The following is a 25434-nucleotide window of genomic DNA, read 5'->3' on the forward strand; positions in this document are numbered from 1 at the left end:
AGAGGAGAGAGAGTGATGCTGTTAACGTTACATAAAATAAAGCAAGTTCCCTGTACAGGGAGCACCTGGTCATACCCATGAATGTATTAAGAAAACATAAGCGTATAACTCGCCGTGCTCCGACTCCATATTTAGGGCCCGAGCGGCGACAGCGGCGAAGGCCCTATTTAAACCGAAGGAATTATTATTACGGCAAATGAATTGCCTCTTTGAGGGGCTTAACATACTCAAAAACTCACCAAAATTGGCGGTTGCATCAAGCCTGGTGAAAATGTACGTATTGTAAGGGTTTCGGGAATAGGCGCACAAAAATGGCTCGCTAGCGCCCCTTACAAAGTAAAACAAATTAACCCCTCCAGTGCATTTAACGTAGACTCACAAAACTTGGTACACATATGACGCATGTCAAGACATACAAAAACCGTCATTGGAGCCATACCCTAAACCCACCAGGAAGTCCGCCATTTTGATTTCAAAGTTCGAAATTAGTGCGATTTTGGCCATTTCCACGTCGTACTTTAACAAACTCCTTCTACAGATTTCATCCGATCAACTTCAAATTTGGTCTGTACCATCTTACAATGTTAAAGATGAAAAGCTATTAAAAAAAAAAAACTATTCGTCATACGGCCTGGCCATGGCGGGGCGGCCATTTCGTGCGTTTCGCCATCGAAACAGGAAGTGGGTGTAACTTGAGTGTACATTGTCCAATTGGCTCAAAACTTTTCAGGATTATTAAGGCTCTAAATCTGAGGACATTTACCGGACACAATTTACTCCAAGTCATAGCGCCCCCTAGTGGTAACAGGAAGTACGCCTAAAAGTCAAGGTGCTATACTTTAAGAGAGAGAGATTTCATCCGATGGACTTCAAATTTGGTCTGTACCATCTCAACACCTTAAAGATGAAAGGTTATTGAAAGAAAAACTTTTCATCAAAAGGGGGGGGCGTGGCGTGGCGGCCATTTTAAGTGTTTAGAGATGAACGAAAAAGTGGCATACTACAGTGTACATTGTCATATCTGCTTGAAATTTCCCACAATCAACAAGAGTCCAGGCCTGAGGACATATACAGCCCCCCGCTGGCACCAGGAAATCAGCCTTATATGACAAACATCATCCGATTTACATGAAACTTATGTGTGGTCTACATGTGATACTGAGCCGCCCCCTATACTTTGACCACGCCCACTTATGCAGGCCACGCCCCTTTCATAACTGGTGACCCATTTAAGGTAGAGTCTTGTGTAAGGTATCATTGAACTCAGGAGAGAGTTCCTTCTTCATTGGTGATGGTTTGGCCCACCCCCTATGCTTTAGCCACGCCCCTTTTCATAACTGGTTACCCATTTAAGGTAGAGTCTTGTGTGAGGTATCATTGAACTCAACAGGGAGTTCCCTTTTCATTGGTGACGATTTGCGGTGTCCGAGTGCCGCGCAAATGCACGGTTGCAAGGAGCGCCGTCCGCCAGTAACCCTGACGTGTGCAGAGGCGCAAGGGCCCGTCCAACGCTGCTTGCAGCTTTAATTTCTTGTTGTTATGAAAACGACAGGTCTGGCTACTCCGCTTGTCATTGGTCAGCTGTCAAAAAAGCACTTGACGTAGGGTGTTTTCTTCGACTTCAAAGAGACGCTCAGAGCTTCAAAAAAATGCTCACGACTTTTTTAAACACGGTTTACTCCATAGGATTATAAAGTAAAACAGACGCTGGCAGATTAAAAAAAGTGTGAACATAGCCTTAGGAATGAAAATCTCTCTGTGATATCTGAGAGACAGTTCCACTTTCACATCATGACACATCGTTCTCTGCAGTTCTGTTCTGAAGAATTTTTGGAAATACAATTTTCCATATTTTAGACATAATAATTGTCTTTTGCTCATTATCTCTATCTCATGCATAACAATGACCTGACTTGTCTTCTCCAAAGTCATTTCCGTTGTCCGGTTAAATTAATTATTAGTCAGCGCCATCGAACAAATGTCTCCACCTAGAAAGTAGGTGAGGCAGAGTATGAGACGTTCATGCAAATGAGGTTAATGCCTTCAAGGCTGTTTAAAGAGGAAATTATATTTTAATCAGACTGACGCACATTTAGCTTGCCAGCTTTATCAGAAGAAAGGAGTGGCAGGAGGTAAAGGCACTGAAGGCAGCTGGTGCACATTCAAATCACTAAAAGACTGAAAACATTTCCATCACAATTACTAATTAAATAAATAAATATACAAATTAGAGAACGCTCACCTGATAAGTCAGAAATATGTACAGTAAAATTATAAAACATTTATTTAACACAAAAACTTTGCATGTAGATGTAAGATAATAAGATGTTTAAGTGAAGTCAATATAAGCTCATATTTTGTGCTGATATTCAATATCTTTAAACTTGACAGTTGTAAGATAACGTAGTTTAGTTGTGTTATTCTACTAATTCAAAACTGTGGGAGAAAACTTTTTGGTACAGTATTAGTACCAGAACCAGAATAAAAGTCCAAAGCCTCTCTAGCGACTGTATGATGTTAAGTATATTTCAATTCAATGGGGTTGAAATAAACAACAAACATACTGATTATTTTGCCATTTCCTTTACAAATTTTACTCAGGGAAATGTCATGGAGTGACCACAAGGGAAAGGGTTCATCCGTCGCCAGTAAATTAAAATAAATGCAGTGTGTAGGGGCCATACTCGTCTGATCCCACAGCAGACTTTTTTATTTCTTTTTAGCAGTTTTATCTCATAACTACATTTCATTTCCATAAAAAATGGTTTCTTAATTATTTGACAGACCTCATGTTGCATAACGTTGCTTTACGTTTTGGCGTAGCACCAAAAAGAAACCAAAACAGTAAACGACTAATTCATTTTCAGTCACACACTATAAGTTAAAACTGAGATGATGGACAGAAAGAAGAGCGAGAGAAAGCAGCAGATGATGGAGAGGTTCATGCACTACACTGAATTAACTGTATCTGAAAATTGTCAATGTGTATGTGAGTGTATAAGTGTGTGTGTGTGTGTGTGTGTGTGTGTGTGTGTGTGTTTTTATTTGTTTTTGTAGTGAGTGAGAAAAAAAAAAAAAAAAAAAAAAAAAAAAAAAAGAAAACCCTTTTAATATTCCAATAACCTAATGCTTACATAATTGTTGTAACAGTTACGTAACAGTTGTACACATAAAAAGGGACAGAAGTAATTGTATAAGAGATTGAGAGAGAAGTTCCAATCCCGCCTACTACTTTTACACCTCCAATCACCCGGCCTATCCCTGCATAAAGTGGGCGAGATTGATCAGACAGGCGCTTGCTGGCTGTCAAGTACATGGAATCTTAGTGTCTCATGTTTTAAATTAAGTTTCTGGTGAAGCTACATAGGCCTTGAGGAACACTTTAACTCGTACGTACGCAGGCATTTAGGCAGCTTCTGGTTCCACTTGGGGCCTGAGGACCCTCGATTGAAGCAGGTGAGCAGGCTGTTTCCAGACAGAATGAAGCCCTTGTTGCAGATGTACTGGATGGTTGAAGCCACGGTGAAATGGGGACCTGACAGCACCCGTCTGCTGTGATCCACCTTTCCAGGGTCAGGGCAAGACACCACTAGATGGACAGACACAGAAAAAAAGGTTGGTTATTGTCTTTTTTTGTCTCACCTAGACAGAGAGACACAATGCTACTTTAATTCAACATCAGCAAACTGTAGGCTACAAGTCCAACTCTGTGTTTAGTAACCCGGCTAGTCTGCACTTTGTTTCACGCAGCGGTGTACTGCTATTTGTTAAAGTGGTGGCTTGTTTGAAACCACTGTTCCTACGATGGCAAGTTTAAATACATTAGTCAAATATAACTATAAAATGAAAGGATGTTTTGCTACCTCTTCATTTTAGTAGTTAACAGCTAGCTATAGACAGAATAAATGGATTCACTGTATTTATAGGCTATCACCGGCAGCTACCAGATACTTTTAAAGGGGAAGTATTAAATAGCATTTTCAGGTTCATACTTGTATTTTGTGTTTGTACTAGGACATGTTTACATACTTTAATGTTAAAAAAATAGTTTATCTTTCTCATACTGCCCATGGCATGTATGAGATGCTCTGTCTCTTTAAGCCACCGTCCCGTAAAAGCCCAGTCTGCTCTGATTGGCCAGCATGTTTCCTCCAGTTTTGTTTCACTAGTAGCAGCTGGAGCTACTGCAACCTATAGCAGGACTTTGTAATGTGAAAAATCACAAATAAAGGCTTCTAAATTAAATACTACACAACCGTCCCAGCAGTAATGTGACCCTGAAATTGGGGAGAAATGACTAGCATTGGCTGCCAAGATTACAGGTATCTGTCGTTAGCATGCAGCTACTTAATAGTTAGCAGTATGCTAATGTTAGATTGTAGTGAAACGAAACAGCACTTTCTACCGTAAAAAATTGCAGATAAAGGCTTCTGAACCAAACACTACCCAATCGGACATGTTTCAGCAGTAATGCGACCTAAAATTTGGGAGAATTTTACAACATTGGCAGCCCAGATGATACTTTTTACTGCCGTTAGCATGTAGCTACTATAGTTAGCAATGGACACTACTAGAGTATGCAGCACTTTCTACAGTAAAAAATCGCTTTTACCATAAACCAAATACAACATAACATGACATGTTTCAGGAGTAATGTGGTGCGGAATTGGGGAGAATTAAACAACATTAACAGCCAAGATGACAAATTTTACTGCCGTTAGCATGTAGCTAATGTTAACACCGCAGTAGCTTAAAAAAATACACTCCAGTCCTGCCTACCTGGAGCAGATGACCAATCATAGAAGGCCGGAGAGGCCAGCTAAGTGTTGCGTAACACTGTTGAAAAAACTGTTGAAACCGTGTGTTTAGAACAGTTGGAAATCTAAACATTATAGCTCACAGGGATTTGTCTAAAATATGTTTACCTCATTATTTAACATTAAAATTTAACATTATAACATTTTAGATATGACTGACAGAAAATACGGAAACGCATAATATGTCCACTTTAAAGTGGAATGTTTTCTTGCATGTTACTCAATGCATGAATTGACATTGTGAATCAATCATTGCAGCTTAAATGTCAATATAAACATTTGACCTTTTCATTTGTTTTTCTCTTGCATGACATATGATTTAGTGACTTTTGGATCTTCTTAAAAAAGTATGAATTTCGACCAGATTATGCAGCTGCAACTATTCTATTTCCTCACTTGCACCCGGGCAGCACTACATCCCTGGTTACGATTAAAAAAGGGATCAGAGAGATAAAGATATGAGCAAACATTATGCAGCATTATGAAGGTGTACAAGACAAAACGAACATCGTAATATAACACAAATGAAACATTTGCAGTAAGGAAATACAATAAAACACAGTAAATATCTATAAATAATGAACCCCAAAGCACAATCCAGGTTTTTTATCAGAGTTTTCTGAACTATTGTCAATTGCTCTTGTAAAATATGATAAAGTCATTTTACTTGGCGATTTTAACCTGCATGTCAATGACGTTGATGATGATGTTCAGACACTAGAGCGGTGGAAACGATGGATCTTGTTACAAGTCTTGATTTTACTCAACATGTAAAGAGCGCCACTCACAACCATGGAAATACACTGGACCTATTATTTACAAAGGGCATTGATGCTGACAACTTACCGATCATGGAGGTTCCAGTCTCTGACCATTTTTGTGTCTTCTTCAGTGTTTCTCTCTGTACTCAAAGTAAGTGTTCAGAGCCTGACACATACACTTATCGCCGTATTGACAGCAACAATAAGTCTACACTGGCTGAGTGCTTAGCTGAAATCCGGCAAAACTACTTTTGCTTCCCTTGATAATATCACAGACAACCTGAACAGTGCCTTGCTTAACACGCTTGACTCTGTCACACCTCTTATAACCAAGAAACGCACTCGGACAAAAACACTGCCATGGTTCACCGTTTACGCTTGTGCACTCAAACAGAACTACAGAAAACTTGAGCGCAGGTGGTGCAAATCTTAACATGCCACTTCTTACGTAGCCTGGGCTGAGAGTTTTAGGACATATAAAAGAGCACTCTCAGCTGCTAGGACAACTTATCTATATGATGTTATTAAGACTATATAATAATATTCCACGGTTTCTGTTTGACACTGTGGCTAAACTCACACAGAGTACCCCTGCCAACAGCTCTTCTTTGACGGCTGATGATTTTATGAACTTCTTAACAAGCAAGATTGACTCAATTAGAGATCATTTCACTGGTCCATACTCAGTATATCAGAATCCAGGTGAAAAAATCTTCAGTATCTTGGTGAATGCTGGCACTGCTACCTAGACAAACTGCAGTCTCTCACGGTTCCTGTTTTAAGTAGATATATTTTTATTATTATTTATTATTATTAATATTCCAATATTTCCATGGGTTCTGTGCCCTCAGCTTTTAAAACTGCTGTTATTTAACCGCTGCTTAAAAAAACAAATACTGACCCACAAGTTCTTAACAATTACAGGCCAATCTATAATCTACATTTTAAGGTCAAAACGTCTTGAACGGGCTCTTGCAAGCCAACTTACTGCCCATTTATCCAACAACAATCTTTTTAATAAATTTCCATCTGGCTTCCGTTCCTGTCACTTACCTGAAACTGCCTTGACCAAAGTAGTAAATGATCTATTAATTACTGCCGACTCTGACTCAACATCTCTGTTGCTGCTCCTCAACCTGAGTGCAGCTTTTGACAGTGTGGACCACAGCATACTCTTACACCGTTTGGAGAATTATACAGGTGTACAGGGGACAGCCATCTCATGTTTTCTTTATATAGGCTTAATTGTATTTTAATGTTATTTTAGAAGTCATCATCTGCTGTAGTAATGGCTGATACTTTGGGCAGGGCCATCACAAATAAGAAGGAAATTTAACGAAGAACAACTAAAAGGGAAAGTGAAAGACGACGGGCGAAAACGCGAGTAAACTTCGGGATTGTGAATGACTCAAAAACATCCCAGAATTGGCCCTCAGGTATGTTATATGTCCATTTCATTCATAAAATAACTTTACAATGCGCAATGTGGTTGTACGTTGTACAGTAGCCGTCATTAAATCACGTCCCCCTTCAATTTAGCGGTTTTTATTTCTTTTCAGTCCATGTTTGTGTTGGCCTACTATTTTCTTTTCCCTTGTCCCCCTGTACTTCTGTAAAGCGTCCTTGGGTTTTATGAAATGTGATATATGAATCTAAGTTATTATAACGTGGTTGCTACAACAATCTTTTACGTAATGCTTTGACTTGTGACAGTGAGAGTGATAACATTACCCGGTTTAGCTCACGAGACATCCAAAGTAGGCTAAGTTACCATATGCAACACTTGAAATGCAACAATGCATCTGTAACGTATTCTCTTATTGTAAACGAATGATTTTCTGTCTGAGCAAAACATTCATCGCAACTATGACCTTGTGGTAATGCTAACTCAGTAATCTACAGTGGGCAATAAAGCACCGTAAAGAGAAGACTTTTTTTTTTTTTGTTGTTCTGAGGATAGCTCAAACACATGCAGCCTGGGACCAGGGGTCCAAAGTACATATTGCTTGTATAAATGGTTACAAGCCCAAAGGGTAGAGAACTAGTGCTTTAAATGCATAGTTTGCAAAATGTACATTATAATATGGAGACGATCTGTGCTGTTAAAATTCATATTACCAAACTAGAAAAGTGCACTCAGTAGAGTGCTGATCTCCTCCAGGTGTCTCCCTCTCACCTCCCATACAAGAGAAGAGTTGAATCTCACTCAATTTTCCCTCCCATATACCTTAAAGTCAAGATGGCAGCAACAATAACAAAAATGGAGATTTAATCCTCTTGTATCGTGTTTAACTTTAGTGGATTATAACATCGGGTATGGGATTAATTTGCAGATGCTCCAGTTAAAAATTACACCAAATTTTGTATGGATGTCCATTGTTAAACCATGTGAATGGCTAAAATGTGGCCTACAGCAGACAAAGTAAGGCTTGTTTTCAGCCCATTTCCAGAAATGCCTTTTGCTACTGAAGCAGTTGTTTCAGTAACACTTTACTTGAAGGTATTTACATAAGAGTGACATGACACTGTTATGAACACTTGACACTGTCATGACACAGTCATGACACATGAACCCTAACACTAACCTTAACCATAACCATAACCATAACCATAATATGTCATAACAAAAACCGAATGACACACCCCTTTATGACTTGTTTATAATGTTTATGACACGTTCATGACAGTGTCATGTCACTCTTATGTAGATACCTTCAAGTAAAGTGTAACCGTCGTTGCTTACTCGCGTCCTCTACCGGCTGGTTAAGAGTAAGGAGTCAGCAGTCAATGATGGTATAAAACAGAGCAGTCAAATTGTGAATCACTGCAACCACAAGAGGTCCTTGAGCGTAATAAATGTGCACAAAAAACACTAGACTGATGGGTCAAGTAGTATGCAAGATTAGCTGCAAACAGATAAGACACACACACACACACACACACACACACACACACACACACACACACACACATACACACACACACACACACGCCTTATAATTCATTTCTATTATGAGTATCAGGGGTCTCTGTTCGTGAAGAAAATATTAGACAGTCCTGTCCTGTTTGTCTGAGCAAGATTACAAGAGCCCACAGAGGCAGGGTTAAGAAATGAGTTGTGTCTGTCCCGGCATCCAGTCAGGCCTTTTCTGGTTCCAGCAGGAGAAGGGCCAGCTAGGACTGAAACACAGTGTGCAAGTCAGCCATGCTGGAGCAGAGATCCACGTCTGCTGCCAGTGTGGCTGATGTGTGTGTGTGTGTGTGTGTGTGTGTGCGTGTGCGCACGTGCGTGTGTGTGTGTGTGTTTTTATGCAATAACCTAATGAAAACCAGACTTATTAATTGGTCACGTCACTTTAATGTGCCTCAGGAAAGGGAAGTTTGGTCTTCCCTGCTGGAGCTGCTGCTAAGCTCCGGACGCAGCGACGGTGGCTCTGCAAAAAGGTCTTGGGAAGGAACTTGTTTTGGTGGAACATTTGCACCCCACAAAAGAAAAACGATACATACAATATTAAATTAACTGTTGACACAACACAGTAACGTGAGTTATTTAAATCAGCTGGATACCTGGTTAAACCTAAATTGGACACTTATGAATAATCATTTTGCGTCACCACTTAAACATGACTGTAATGTGTGCATTGCATTGTACTGTACATGCCAAGGTAATTGTTTTACTATATAGTAGCTGTAATTCACAATGATCATTTTGACACTAATAAAATCTCAAATGGTAAATTCAGTAGCTAGTAGTAATGGCCAAATGAAGCTTTGTGAAGCATTTTCTTTATTTTCTGTGCCCACTAGAGGGCGCTTTTGATAAACAAAGGGTGCCATTCCTTGAGTGTTTTTCTTTAAACTGAGAGCGCCATCTAATAAGCTCAGAAAATAAAGAAAATGCTTCACGAAGCTTCATTTGGCCATCACTAGTAGTTAGCATAAAAGGAATTATTTCAGACATAACTGTAATTCACCAATAATGGCAGCTCATTGTTTAGCTGTCCGGCCCACACCTTTACTGTTCTGGTTCACTCTCACCGCTCTCAAACATGCCGCTCTACCTTTTGAGCCACAGCTCCCTTCAAACATTGTTAATCAATAATCATTTTTTGTCATTTATCAAGCAAAAATGGCAAACAATTGCTGATCCCATCTTCTGGAATGTGAGGATTTACTGCTTTTCTCTGTTTTTATACCACTGTTAACTGAATATCTGTGGGTTTTGGAAACAAGCAAACTACTCTTCTATTTAGCTTTGTGATCAATAAGTCACAACCCAAAAATTCCAAGGCACACTGTTTTACAAAAATAAAAAAGTCTTAAATAATGGGCTTAGCGCCTGCACATTTTACCTCAGGGCATCTACAAATAAGTGAAAGCTCACAGATGGACTGGATCAAGGCTGTCAGGCAATCAGGGCAGCACTAGATAATTAACTGTGCACATCAGTAAGTCAATTCTAACACAATACTATATTTAGGTTTAGAAAGTTAATCATAAGTAATCAAGAAAATAGTAGTATGCGTCATGATCCTAGGTTTTGTTTAGTTTCTGTTTTTATTTTTTAGGGTCACTTCTCTTGTGTTATGTCTTGTTTGACTTCCTGCCTAGTGTTATTTCCCGTCTTTGTTCATCAGCCCTCGTCCTCAACTGTTCCTGTTTTTTTTCCCTGTTGTTTTGGATTTTCAACGTGGTACCTTCGTTGAGTTTTTGTTTCCTGTCTGTTTTTGGACTCTGTAAGCTTTTGGTTAATAAATTATTTTAATGCATCAGTCTGCATTTGGGTTCTTCTCCTGCTGCCTGTTTGGAATCACGACAGTATGGAGGTGTCCATCATTGTGCTTCAATATGATTAGGTTCAAAAGTAATCTGCTCAAGTCGTACTGTAAACTCAGTTTCAGGTTGTCAATCATAGAATTCAAATATCCATGAAGTAATAATAGTTCTTGCTCAGTACCTGAGAAAATGAATATAGGGTTATCTATGTATCGGCCATAAAACCTTATCTTGTGATTAAAACTGGTTGTGGGGAGAATATATATACCGTACTGCTCCTCCTATAGGCCCATGAATTGATTGCCTAGGCTCGGTGCATAACAAGCTCCCATTGCTGTGCCTTTCAGTTACTGATGTAGATTATCTTTTACAAAAGGAAAACATTGTTATTAAGGGTCCATTCAGTGAGCCCTAATATGAAGTTGGTATGTGGTATACTTCCTGTGGGAAATCTATTCAGGTGAGAGAGTGCTTGTAGGCCTTCTTTGTGGTCTATGTTGGTATATAAGGCTAACCCTAACCCTAATGACACCCAGCGGTGCAGAAAGAAAGCCATACGGATCGAAGATGCAAACCACCCCAGCCTCAAACTGTTCTGCCTGCTGCCGTCCTGCAGACCGTACCGCAGCACCCAGGCCCACACCAGAGGGGCCCACACCACCAGGCCCACACCACCGGGCCCACTACCAGGCTCAGGGACAGCTTCATCACACATTATATGTCACCTTACCTCTACACACACACACACACACACACACACACACGCACACACACACACACACACACACACACAACCTGCCATTTAATCACACACATCCACACCAACTTATAGAAATAATGCAATTTAGAAACATTAGTGTTTTGTAAATACTATACCTGATATTATTATAGCATAAACATGACTCCCGTGTTGGGACAGAATTTTCATAGTCAGACAGAGAGTATGATTAGTTCCACTTTCATTTCTGATATTTTGCTCATATGAAAGCATGAATACTATATACCTTAGTGTAATTATTAGGGATTATACCATGGTCTCGGTAAATACTCAATTCTGCTGCAGGGTGTCCATAAACAAGTCATATAAGACACCTACTAAGGAGTTCCGGTGAAACTGTTAACCCGTTCTGAATGAACATGCTACATTAAAAGAAAAACAAAAAGTGAATCTGTTATTTCTAACACTCAGTGCTCGTCCTCTGAACTCCACAGGATGGCGGTAACAAAAATTCTGGCCTTGCTTCGTCCATTAATTCCTGATAATGGACACTTCATCAGGCATTAGTCCTTTCTTATAAAATATGTGCATGTAATTGAATATTGGCCTGCAAATCAGTTTCTATGTTCCATTCATTGTCTCAATGCGCTATACAGCCATCATGCAAATGTGTCAATTTGGCTGCGGAGGAGAGGAGAGTACCAGCGCTGCTCCTGGTGAATTAAAGTTCTTTTGTAAAAAACAACACCAAAAACCCCTCTATTTGGTTTTCTAAACATTATTTTATCAGTATGCCAGTATAGGCATGTGCAGAATTGATATTTAGGAAAACTCAGGGCAGGAGGGAAACATAGCAGTAACAATGACAGAGTAATTTACATTTTTGAATCACAATGCCCAATGGCATCGGCTCTGGTGACGAGTATTAATGTCAATGCTACCTGACGTGTCTCAGAAGGCTCAAGAATAAGGTTCTTGTAATTATTAGTTTAGAATTAGATTTCTTGTTGGTGCTTAAAGCAAAATGGACACTCTCTGAGCTTGTATCTACCATATTTCCCATCTCAAGTGCATAATTCAGTCGTGGTGGCAGTGTTTTTGTATACTGACCTCTCTCACAGCTTGGTAGGTCGCCGCTCCAGGTCAGGTCCCACTGGCACATGAGCAGCTCTGCGCCCACCACCTGATAACCAGGGTAACACTGGTAGGTCACCACAGTGCCTTGAACGAGCTCAGGGTGAGATGTACTCTTCCAGCCATTAGAGATCTCTGGAAGCTCAGGGCAGCTGTCATTACGAGCTACTTCTGCAGGTGTGTGTGTTTGTGGGGAGGGGGGGTTGGAGGGTGGTAGAGAGAAAGCAAGGAAGCAAGGAAGACAGGAAATTAGGAAATTAATGTAGGGTTTGTGGGATATAAGCTTTTAAAGGCTGAGTAGAAAAATATACTAATGTCTGCCCAACACTGTGATTCATAGCAAGAAATCTTGACTGCTGGCTAATTTGTGAGGACATTTCTGTGTATTCAGGGTCCCCTGAGGATGATTCCTGAGATCATTACTTTCTGTCATTTCCTCTACTATTTGTACACAAGAAATAGCTACGGTAAATATAAGTGTCACATTACTAGGAAAGTTATTTGGCATTTTATGCATTTCATGATGTTATTATTCATGCTCCTCAAAGGATCAACCCTTTCCATTTTGATTGTGATTGTGATTTTTCCTTAAGAGCCACTCTCATGCCAAAATATCAGCTCACTCAAATGTGCTCACTCACGTTCTTTAGGTGATGAACCTTTGTGATCTTGATTATCCTAAAACCTTCTGTTTTAATAATTTGTTTTTAGATATTCAATCGTGTTGGACTGACACTGCTTAAAGATTATAGTTGATGCTGTTATTCATTCTTAAAATATCTTAGAAACAAATATGTTTTATTTTCATTTATATCTGTTTTTATATTGGAAAAACGTAAAGATTTCTGAAATAGCAATTACAATGTTATGAAAGGCTGAAGGATTATGACAGTGATAGAGCATTTGACCTCACACATCAGCAAACAGACACTAGTCTAAACTGGCCGGCATCCGCTTAAAATAATGTGCTTGTCAGATCTTACACCAGCATTTTTCTGACAACAGAATTGGGGGACTGTGGCTTCTCTCTCGAACTGTCTTTTTTCATTCTTCACACAACTACTTTTTTATGTGTGAACTACTTCGTTTCAAGCACACCCTGTCTGTCTTAAAGGCTCTTACACACTGTGCACTAAAAGTGATCTTACAGATTGTGTGCTGTTAAAAAATGAACAAATGTGGACGTAGTGTTTCTGTTTCTTTAAAATGTATTTAAAATGGGACTTTCCTAGGAGAATTTGGACCAACATTCTGACACTGTCCGCAAAGTTCAGCTGTCGCTAGATGTCTCTCAGGATCATCGTTACAGATTAATGACCAAAGATTTCTCTAGTTTCTCTTGCTGTAGTCAACATTTGTCTATCTGTCTAATAATTAAAGCTGCAAGCAGCGATGGACAGCCTCTCACACCTTCCCATGCGTCCGGTTTACCGCAATATGCCGATTGATGCAGCCTTGCATTTGCGTGACCATTAGACACAAGTTAGACTTAATTTCTTGTGTGGACTGTGTGGCTTTGTAAATGGTGTTTTGTAAATTGCTGTTGTCCCACTTCTTGTGTCATGAGTTATAAAAGGGGCGTGGAAAACTGTCACCAATGAAAAAGGACAGCATATTGCAATGATGTCTTACACAAGAGTCTACGTCAAATGGATCATTAGTTATGAATGTTCCATAAAGATACATTTTTGATTAGAGCTTGAAACCATGGAATACCTTCATGGGACATTAATTTTCCAGCAAAATCAGCTCTCCTGTGGCGTAACTGTAACCTCCCGGACCTGTTGGCTTTGCTCTGCTCATTCCCTGGCACACAGCAGCAGGTTCAGGCCCTCTGCTTAAGAGTTTAACTGGACAAACACACCAAAGTAATTTCACTTTGGCAATAGAAAAGCAACATTCTCTGTCATTGCCCATGTTGCTCTCTTGTGTTTACATTGCACCAATGAGATCCATGAAGAAACTATAATAAAGGCTTTCCCTTCCTTTATTCCTCTTTGTCGATCATCTGTATTCTGTAGCCTTTCCTTCCCTCTGAATTCATTAACTCTTATCAGATATATTGTGCCGGCTACAGCATGGTGCTGATGGAAAGGCCCTGCCAACACAAGGGACAGTGTCATATTGCTTCCATTTTAGCATACCTGCAAAAACCAAATTCCCTCCTCCTCTCTTTCTTTCATTTTGCCTTACTTACCTTTTTACTGCATACTCTCCAATTTACTGCTTTGCTACCTCTTACTCCATCCATTCATCCATTCATCCATCTTTACATCCATCCATCTCACTTCTCTGTAGCTGGGTTCCGATGTATAATTCATACATTCATACATTGCTGATACATCAGAACAATATTAGACTTTATTTATATTAGACATTTAAGAATAGTTCAGCATTCTGGACAATAGACGTCACTGAGAGCGAGATGTGAAGACAACAGAGCTGAAGTCAGGATGTGGTTAGCCTAGCTTAGTGTTAGGTCTGAAAGCTGGGTGAAACAGCTAGTCTTGCCCTGCCTTTCAAACAAAAACAAACAAACAAAAAAAAACTCCTACCAACACCTCTAAAGCTCATTAACATGTTGTTTCTCATTTGTCTGCGTCAATTTTGTGCTGGAACAAAGTATTGGCGAACAAAAGGGTGCAGTAAAGCAGCCAGTGTGCTTCACCGGAACTACTTCTGTGTAGTGATGTCCTAAATGAAGCTTTATGAACCACTAGTTGTATTTGTTGACACCACTAGATGATGGCTCTTGGTTTAAAGAAAAAGGCAATTTAGTGTGTTTTCAACCCTTTGTTGAACAGAGAGCGCCATCTAGAGGACTCAGAAAAGACAGACAATGCTTCATGAAGCTTCATGAAGCTTCATTTGGCCATCACTACTTATTGGGCTTCTTTCAACTAACAGTATCTAGTAATATTGAATATATTAAATTTTGAAAGTAACTTGGCCAACACTGATTTCAATAGGGCCTTAGACGGTCAGTGATTAAACTCCTAGGGCCCCTGAATACTTGGAATTGTCAAATGCAAAGATTCTGAATATTAGCCCAACTGTTCATACTGACACAACAGTAGATGGCAAAGCTCTCTGATGAAGTCTAATGAGGTTTGAATCTCTATGTGGCTGAGTTATCTCTGAGCACTGGTTCTATGGCTTACCGAAGAAGTGGACTATGAAGCCGTTGCCGTAGCCGTAGACATTGGTGGCAGGGTCTGACTGGAACTGGATGGTGACGTCTGCGGTGGAGGTGTAGAGCTTAAATCGGGACTTTGATCCTCCATACTGACCCAGTACTTTAGCTGTGAGGTCATCTCCATCATAAAAGGTCAACATGTCATTCTTCCCAATGTTCAACCTGTAACAGGAGACACAAAGAATCAAATCTGTATCTAACGTCCACCTCAACTGGCTTTAGAACCATTTCAGTGACTTTTATGGTTTTCCTTCTAGGTTTTCAATGTGCATAAAAGACAGGTGGATATAAATGCACTTCACTCCCTGCCCTCTCTGGCCTCACCTTTAAACTCTGTCTTGCAGTGAATGACTTGGTCACAACCTACATGCCAACACCACTTTTGTACACACCCTACATACAAACCAGGGCTTAATTTGAGCCGGAACACACCTGTGTCACCAGGAAAAATTAATCTCCTAAATGAAAAAAATAAACTACTGTTTGTGTAGTGTTCAATGTTGTTATCTGTTTTGTTAGTCTTTATTCCCCATTGAAGTTCCACAAAAATCTTGTTGTTTGCATTTTCGATGCGTTTTGAGGTGAATTTTCAGGGTAGACGGAGGGGGGAGAGGCATAAGCGTCGATTTCGGTGGGGACGGTGGGTACGCGTACCTACCAGATTTCGTCATGAGTCATTTTGTACCCACCACTTTTTTTTGAAAAAAGAAAGCGTTTTCTTCTTCATTGGCGCCTATATGGCGAGGAAAAAGTTTGTACCTAAACAATGATCAATGATTAACAAATTTCTCTCTCATATTGCTCCTCATAACCACTGAAAACTGATTTCAGTGGTTATGAGGAGCAATATTAGAGATAAATTTAGCAATCATTGATCATTGTTTACGTACATTAAACCACGTTTTTATTCATTAGTAAGCTACAGGACAGTGTCTTTCAAAACATGACCTGCGCGAAAGAGAAAAAAAAAATGAATGCGTCATTGTACCCAGCACTTCTGGAAATGTACTTCCTGATGAGTCTCTGTCCCCAGCGCATTTCAAACCAAACTGAGCCCATGGGGAGAGGGACGGAGGGAGGGGAGACAGTTCAACAGCGCGCCGCTGCACTTCTAGTGACACAAGCCCTTGTGCTGGTTTAGATCGCTGTTAGCCTCATAGCCCCACTCAGGGGAAAAATGTCAAAAAGACAACAAAGTTTGCTTAACTTGTTCAAATACGCTGGCCAGTCGGATCCCAAACAAGCAAAAACCATTTCTGCCGATCAAGAATGTGGAGACCACGGTTGGTTTTTTAATTTAATAGTCCGATGGATAATTGCTGCTTGTGAAAACGATTGTTGCAGTGTATTTTTTTTTTATTTTTTTACATTTCGCACCGATGCAGTGCACGTTCTGAAATAAAAATAAACATTGCCCTGATGTACACACAGCGTTGTTTAGGTTTTTTTAGTCAGAGAAGCTACTAGGCAGTGTAATTATTATTTTTTTGTTCCGTTACCTCCAACCCTCGTTTTGAGTCGCCGGATCCACCCCCCCCCTCTGCGCTCCGGGACCTCCCACTTTACAAATTAAGCACTGACACAAACATACCTCTTTTGCCCATCAGAACGCAAGAAGGCATAGTATACCTCACAATCCGTTTCTGCATTGTAAAAATGACAGTAATTGCACAAAGACGGCCATGACATCTCCCGGTCAAGTTTCTTATTACTGAGAAAGACTGATGCATAATTCATAAGGGGCCGCATGTGTCCTTGCTCCTGAGAAAATCATTGCCAGGATAATAATGTGACTATCGACAAGGGGACATCTTGTGATTCATATCATCTTATATTTATTGATAATGAAATCATAAAACATGGGTGGGGCGTTTGTTGGGATGTTCAGGGGGACAGTGATGTTAATACAGTATAATAGTAAACAAGCCAAGATAGCCCTCGGAGCTAATGTGTGCTAACTACACTAACGGATCGGAAATGTGCAACATTTTTTTTTAGATATCATTATTAATATATAATATTATTAAGTTGCTGTTTTATCTCAGAGCCATTTAACATTTAAGAGGGAAATATTTTCACTTTTATCCACTACACCAGCGACTGTGCTAGTAACTACTTTGCTGAAGTATTACATAGCCTACAAAACATATTATGAGCTCATAACACTTTGTTAAAGATTTAACTCCCAAACAGTATGAATTTCAAATAATTCCAGTTTACACATGTGTGCATCAAAACAAATGAATTTATCTTTAATATTTACTAGTGATGGCCAAATGAAGCTTCATTAAGCATTTTCTTCATTTTCTGAGCCCTCTAGATGGCCCTCTCTGTTCGACAAAGTGTTGAAATCACATGAATTGCCATTCCTTGGGCCTTTTTCTTTAAACCAAGATCGCCATCAGAAAGTAAATAAAATGGTTCACAAAGCTTCATGAGGCTTCATTTGGCCATCACTAATATTTACAGAATATTCTAAATCATCTGAGATGCTATTTCCTGGCGGACTCAGACTGATGAGGAGCACAATAATCATGATGTTGACCGTGATTAGCATAGACATTTCTGTCTATGAGATATGCTCATACTGAATAACCACACTTACTGTCACAATTTAACTGTCAAAGGGCCATGTATTTGTGCTGTTTTGACCACAGACTGTAAAGCTGGAACTCTTACAAAGCTCAAAGCTGTTTAAAAATATCACCTGGGGCTAAGCTATCTATTTGTAGAGAACAGATTTAGAACATTGAAGAAATGGATAACCAGAATAAAGCAGTGACATGCTCTTTGCTGTTGCTAATTAATCACCAGCAGCTCCTGATAAAACTCATTAGCCAGCCTGAGATTGAGCTATTAATCACTATGGGAATGCCGGAAAATCAAAGGTTCAAGAGGCGTGGATTGAATTGACACATTGCAAAGCCTGACAGAGGATGAAATGTTTATTTTGGACTTCTTCAACAGAACAGACGAGAACTGGAGTGGGGAGTGGTTGTCTTTCCACAGGCAGAACCTTCGGTCAGCTAGACGCACGTATAGCCGCACACACGCACACACACACACACACACACACACACACACACACACACACACAAACACACACACACACACACACAGGATCTGTGGGGGGGCTGCAGAGCTGAGCAGCAGGTGTGAAATGATATATATAAAATATACTAATGCATTCCAAATGCTAACTGTAACTGTGTTGTGATTATGTTGTATATTGACATTGAAAAATTACAAAATCTTTTTTTGTAATTTTGAAACAAGCTACAATGTAAGTTAATAGGGCTATTGTCCAGCTTGTATTTACCTTCACAAAAGTGTCTGACAACATTATCTAAAGGATTTCTAAGGAGGTCGACCTTTCTGTTAAAGAGTAAGATCCTTTTTTTTTTTTACATAAAAAACATTCGCGAAATTGCAATCGTTAAACCCACCAGACTCATGTAAATAAACAGTGATTTTAGCAACGTAAAATACACTTCATTTAAAGTCGACACAAACTAAATAAAACTATGAAAAGCCGTTTTAGGTCGTCTATCCACTTTTCCAACCATCACAACTCTAGTTTTGGTTGAAAAAAACATAGTTTACCGATTTTCATGTGAAAATATGTTGGCTCTATAATCGCTAAAAGTGTTGCTTTTCTGGTTAAACAGAAAGGTCTCAAAGAGGTTTTAAAGGTCTATCTCTGAAGGGATCCTTTCCATAATGTTGTCAGACACTTAGAATATTAATCTGAGCCTGGCAGTGGTAAAACAGCACTTTTGTGAAGGTAAATACAAGCTGGACAATTGCTCTATTAACTTACATTGTAGCTTGGTTCGCTGCTGCCGATCTCACTTAATACTGGACCAATGTCAAAGATTGTTGTTCCCATCAGTCACTTACACACAAAAACATAGGAAAATAGGTAGAAAAGAAGGGTAGTTACCATCTAACTTCCTAAATCAGTGTTTAACAAACAAACAGGAGGAAATAGTGCATTTGTTGATATTTTCAGCAGCGGATTAATCCACATTTGATGTTCTAGTGAGTGAGGGATAATGTGGGATTAAGTCAAAAGAAACTACAGTGTGTGTGTTCACAAAGGAACATGTCAGCCAGTTCACCAGTGTAGTTCACTGATGTATTTTTATGGCTCAGAGGAAGAAGATATATCAGGCTGTGATACACAGACTACTTGTTAGTAGATACATCTATTTTACCTTTAAGGTTTTTTGTGAAATTTAAGAAATATTTCAACAAATATTTCTGTAGGTCATTACAACAACCTGTTCAGCTGTGTCAATTCAATCAGTTTTTGTGGCATTAGCCAGCTGACTTGATGTAGAAGGATTACTTTTTTAATTCCTCCTAAAAAAGCTCTGACTGGTTGATTGTTAACTCAAACCAGGGGAAACAGCTGTCCTTGTCAAATTGGAGACATGGGTGGTGATTAAGAGGTCTGGACCGAGGAAATCTTTTTTCCACAACTTCATGCAGAATAATTTTAAAGGAACCCACTTACAGCTGAAAAAGGTGTAAAAGAAATATGAAGTTATGTGATAAAAAACACACAATACTTTTGCTAATTATTTGACATTGGCTATGTTGTTCCAAAGTTAAGTCAAGTCTGATCTAATTGTATAATTTCTGTTTAATACAAAATGTACACTTACTGTCAAATAGCTGTCATAACAAATGTATACTAATACTGGTATCACTAGTACGGACGGGGTCGTCCCTATGTTCCCCGGGACCTATTTTCCCCGCTTGGGGAACATAATTCCCAGTTTTTCCCCCAAAAAAGGGTTAGGCTTAGGGTTAGGGTTAGATAACGTGACATAGGGTTAGATAAAGTGACATAATTAACAGAGCAGCCAAAGAGCCACATGCAGCTCGAGACCTGCAGGTTTGCCACCCCTGACATAATCTTTCCTCGTCTAGGCATATTTGCATATGCGCGTCAAACAGCCCGTAGGCCTACATAGGCCTATTTGCCATGGAATTTGGCAGTAATGGTGGAAAAAGTAACATTTTTGAAAAAGGGTCCTATGTTCCCTGGTCTCATACAAAGAGGGGAACATAGGACCCAGGGAACATAGGACCCGGGGAACATAGACACACTCCCGTACGGACTATAGCCCTAATCCTCTTCCGTACACTAGTGAGACTTACTTCCCCTATTTTATTTAGTTTGTTCTGTATTATTATATCAAATAATTTAAATGAGTCTATCAGTGATTTTCTGTCTGTGTGCTGATTTCATAGTGTCACACAACAACTCCTGAGAAGAACTAAAGATGTCATCATTCACTTTCCTTTATAAATAACATTCATTTCCACTCTGACTAAAAATTTCAGCGCAGTGTTGATGCTTGGTGAATGCAGTCTCTGAAAATCATAACCCCATAAACTCATGTTATAATCCTAAAATAGATTTACCGGTAACCTAAACCTTAACTGCATGAACATAATGTTAACTTTATTTCCTACTCTCAAACTCACATCATGAGAGGTGAGACCTGGAAAAGTGGCATCGCCTTGATAGAGATTTTATCTTTCTGTAGGTCTATAGCTGGTCCTCCCAAGCATAGTAAAATAAGTGTGCCGTCTTCTAAATTCATTGTGTTCCAAGTTTATTTGATTGCTAACGGATAAAGCCTCTCACCTGCTCCGGGAGCGAGGCAGATTGAGAAATATTGTTGGCTGGCATCAAATTTGTTGTGATTAAGCTAAACAAGGCTTTGTGTGGCTCTGCAGTGCATCTGTAGGAAAAAAAATCAATCACAGCCTCCATTCCCTGACAATAATTTGATTTAGTTCAATTTGAAGAAAAAAAACTGGGCTGAGTTTGGCCTGGCTCTGGGACCAGCTGGCAACACATTTTACCCCAACTATTCACTTCATGATCGGCTATTTAAGTCTCTCCAAAAGTCTGATATGCAGGAAGAGAACTGTTGGAACTATTCTTGGCAGCTTTACACAGCTTTTCTGAATATATGAGTGTCATAATTATGTCAATTTCACTTTTTCATAAGATGTTCAGATGAAACATGCTTAAATCTATCAGATATCTAATATTGATATTCTAAAGTTTTTAATTTAAATTGCTTAACAATAACTGATAACTGTTTTAAACCAAATCACAAGCCTCTACATTGTACAGAATGTACAAAATTGGAATAATGTAATTTAGTGCTTTGTCCTTGAACATTATCTTTATCTGAGCTTTAACCCTCTGAGGTCCAAGGGTATTTTCACATATCTTCTTAAATGTACCTTTTTAGGGTAATTACATACAACCGATCCCCATGTGTTTCATATCAAAATGTTCAGAACAAACTCAGCTTTCCGTTTAGTGACGCCCACATTTTTTCTAGAGCAATGTGTAAAGAGATGATTAAGAAAGAAATTTTGTAATATCGCTTGTTGAGTAGGAGTGTTGTCAAACATCGTTTCGTCCTCAGAGGTTTAAGATACCACCTGGGACCTGGTTATGTGATCATTCTTAACTTTCACATTGCATCATCACTAATAAAGAAATACAATATCTATTCTCAAACATAGGGAAAATCAGTTATTGAAATAGAATGAACGAAATGAACTTTGAAAATGAGCTTTGTAGCCTTTTCTAGGTCAGGACAAATTACACCTTTATCAGTGTTATTGTTGCATGGTGACCAAATTGAGCAGAGGTCTAATCAGAAGAATAACTGAAAACAACTGTACAGGGGGGCAGGACCTTTAGAAATCGAGGATGTAAATTACCTTGATAGATCACTTTTCTTAAACATTACTCTCAGTCTGATTGTGACAATAAGCAGTCTTAAATGTATGACTGTGTTGAATAGCCTTACACATGTTGTTTTGAGTGAAGGCTTCTGCTTACACTTGCTATCACACTTGCTTTGCTGTTTCACTTAGGCTACATAAAAATACGGACTAGAATCCTGGGAAATGTAGGACACGAATTACCGCCTTGCGGTTGTATGTCTCCGCTGACCAGTCAAGTTTCAGTTTAGATCCATGTCTGTTCAGACTAATATTATATATGTAGTGAAGCCATATGTGAAGGTATTCAGTGTATATTTTGGCAAAACATGGATGCTTCACAAACACCTTCAACACGGCATCTCAGAAGAGCGATACAATCATCACAATTTTTAAGATTAGTGTCACAAACTCAGCATCCGACCAAGCTAAGTCTGTGTCACTGGGGGTCCGGGGCCTTGTTAACGAGACTGACTGCAGAGAGGAAGAAACTGTTTTTATGGCGTGAGGTTTTGGTGCTGATGGACTGCAGCTTCCTGCCAGAGGGGAGGGGTTCAAACAGTTTGTGTCCGGGGTGAGAGGGATCGGCTACAGTCTTTCCTGCCCGCCTCAGCATCCTAGAGGCGTACAGGTCCTGGAGAGACGGCAGATTGCAGCCAATCACCTTCTCAGCAGAGTGGATGACACGCTGCAGTCTGCCTTTGTCCTTAGCAGTGGCAGCAGCATTGGCGATGAAGCAGGTGAGGATGGACTCAATGATGGCAGTGTAGAAGTGCACCATCATAGTCTTTGACAGGTTGAATTTCTTCAGCTGCTGCAGGAATTACATCCTCTGCTGGGCTTTTTTGGTGAGCGGTCCTGGGAGATGTTGGAGCCCAGAAGCGAAAGGACTCCACAGTGGTGACTGTGGAGTCACCCAGGGTGATTGGGGTAGGTGGGGCTGCGTTCTTCCAGAAATCCACATTCATCTCCACTGTCTTCAGGGAGTTTAGCTCCAAGTTGTTCTGACTGCACCAGGTTACCAGATGGTCAATCTCTCACCTGTAGGCGGACGCATCCCCAGGTAATGAGTTCATATTTGTGTTCAAGTGGACATTTATGCCAAATTTGAAAAGATTCCCCCGGCGTTTCTGAGATATCGCGTTCACAAGACTGGGATGGACAGACATGAGGTAACAGTGACCTGGACTTTTAACCAGTGGATGTTTGTGCCAAATGGGAAAGAATTCCCTCAAGGCATTCCTGAGATTACCTTGCATGCCAACTGAATTATCACGATATCACAAGATCAAGCAAGAATCGTGGGATCACGTATCACACGAAAGTCCATCTTGTCAGTCTTGAAGTAATGTGTTTGTGTCAGAACAGCAGTGGACCGAACCAATTAGCATCCTGTGAGGAGCTACTGGCAGCTACGGGCGTGGATGAGGTGTCTGTGACGGGTGCGTCAGGTTATCCTGAGATATTGCGTTCACAAGAATGGGACGGAGGGACAACCCGAAAACTGCCACTGTCACTGTGGACAAGCAGTGGACAGTAGTCATATTTTGTGGGAGAGAGGGTGGTTTCATTCATTTTACTTCCCTCACTTTCACTTTAATTACACCTTTCACTCCCTCTTCTTTCATTTGAAGTCCATCCATAAAAGTAATTTGATACACCCTAGTGATAATGTCCCTCCTGCCATTACACAGATGGAGCAGGAGATATGTGCGTGTAAGCACAGGTCTCTGTGGGGAAAAGGAGGAACCAATACCCAGGGCCTCACATATCTCTGTACACTGTCTAACCCTGAGGGCTCTGGGAGAACAGCTGCAATTGATAAGCCTCATGTAATTGCTCAGACACCTGCTAGGCATATGTTCAGACAGTAAGAAGACTTGTGCTGGATTAGAATGCTTCTCTTCTTGGAAATCTCTGTTTTGGTATATTCCCATGAGCACTGTCTGGGAAACTGGACCACAGTGTACTGACACCTCGAGTTTGGTTTGAGCTGCTGACTTTTTACAGCTTATCCCTGGACAAACAAATGCTCAAACACACAATACACAGAATAGAATCCCCACAAACAGTCCCTAAAGGCTGCAATGTTTACCACCACAATACGAAAATGAACACCAGACTGACAATTTTACTTTTGTCAAAGCCTTGCCTCCAGGAGGCTAAGATTTACATTTTGACCTTGTGACTGCACTCCAGAACAGGTTATGGAAAGGAGTGGGTTTGGCTTTAACAGTGGTGGATACGTCAGGGGTTTTGACTTAATTCTTAATGATGTGATACACATTCCTGCTGCCAGTATGATGCTACTCCACTGAATGACTAAACACAACAAACGTAGGCCAAATATGCATAGATCACTCACCACTGCTCATAAAGTGAATTACTGTGAGTGCATGGTAAAAAACTGAACACAATCCACATTAGTGCATTAACATGCTTTACCAACGCAGAGCTTCTTTTACCTAGGTTACGACAGCTGGACAGTAAGAATACACTGTTTGAGAGATTTGATTAAAAAATGATGGGGACATGTCACATCTGTCCCAAGTTGAAACAATGTCCTTGAGGCTATGGAATCACCTAAACAAGGGGTCTTCCTGTGGGAACATGAATGCACTTAGAAAATCTGATGGCAATTTGTCTATTACATTACACAACAGCTGATGTTTCTCACAGTCATAGGTTGTCATTTGTCTGTTTTGATTGGTTGCCAGAGGGCAGACGCAAGGATGAGAGTACAGATATGGATGTATGAGAGTGGTGTGCAGCAAATAATAGCATGGAGTAATTTTTCGTTGACCATGATGGACAATAAATGATAACCATCATACAGTACATGAAGATTTAGTTTCTGTCTGCCTTTATTTGTTGATTCAATGACCTAAAACTAACGGTGAGCCCAGTTCAGGGTTGGCAACACAGAAAAAGGACTTTGGGCCTGCTTCCAACCAGTCAGTTGAGTGTTGCTGGGAACCAAGGCATTCAGTATATGAGGTGGCCAATAGCCTGTTAGTAGCTGGTACAGCTGAAAGACTTAGGGCCCTGTTTTAACAATCTGAAACGCAAGTATCAAACGTGAAACGCAAGTAGCTTTGTGGGCAGATCTCAGGCGCTGTTGCTATTATACCGGTGGGATAAATGACTCTTGCGCCTGACGCAAATCTAAAATGGGTTGGTCTGAAGTAGCAGGAGTAGGTGTGGTTTGGGCGTAACGTGCAATAAACCAATCAGAGCGTCATCTCACATTCCCTTTAGAGGAGGCGC

At 40.1% G+C, this 25434-nt stretch overlaps 1 protein-coding gene across 3 annotated transcripts in view; it reads right to left on the reverse strand.

The window, feature by feature from the left end:
- sez6b (seizure related 6 homolog b) overlaps positions 1-25434 on the reverse strand; it is a 327905-nt gene that overhangs the window by 40658 nt on the left and 261813 nt on the right. For all 3 annotated transcript variants that reach the window (XM_039778005.1, XM_039777999.1, XM_039777990.1), the window contains exons 10-12: positions 15368-15564; positions 12183-12377; positions 3398-3589 (exon numbers count right to left, since the gene is read on the reverse strand). In XM_039778005.1, coding sequence (XP_039633939.1) covers positions 3398-3589; positions 12183-12377; positions 15368-15564 — 584 coding nt within the window. The remainder of the gene's footprint in view (positions 1-3397; positions 3590-12182; positions 12378-15367; positions 15565-25434) is intronic.

This window comes from Perca fluviatilis, chromosome 2 (assembly GCF_010015445.1).
Source record: "Perca fluviatilis chromosome 2, GENO_Pfluv_1.0, whole genome shotgun sequence".
Lineage (NCBI taxonomy): Eukaryota > Metazoa > Chordata > Actinopteri > Perciformes > Percidae > Perca > Perca fluviatilis.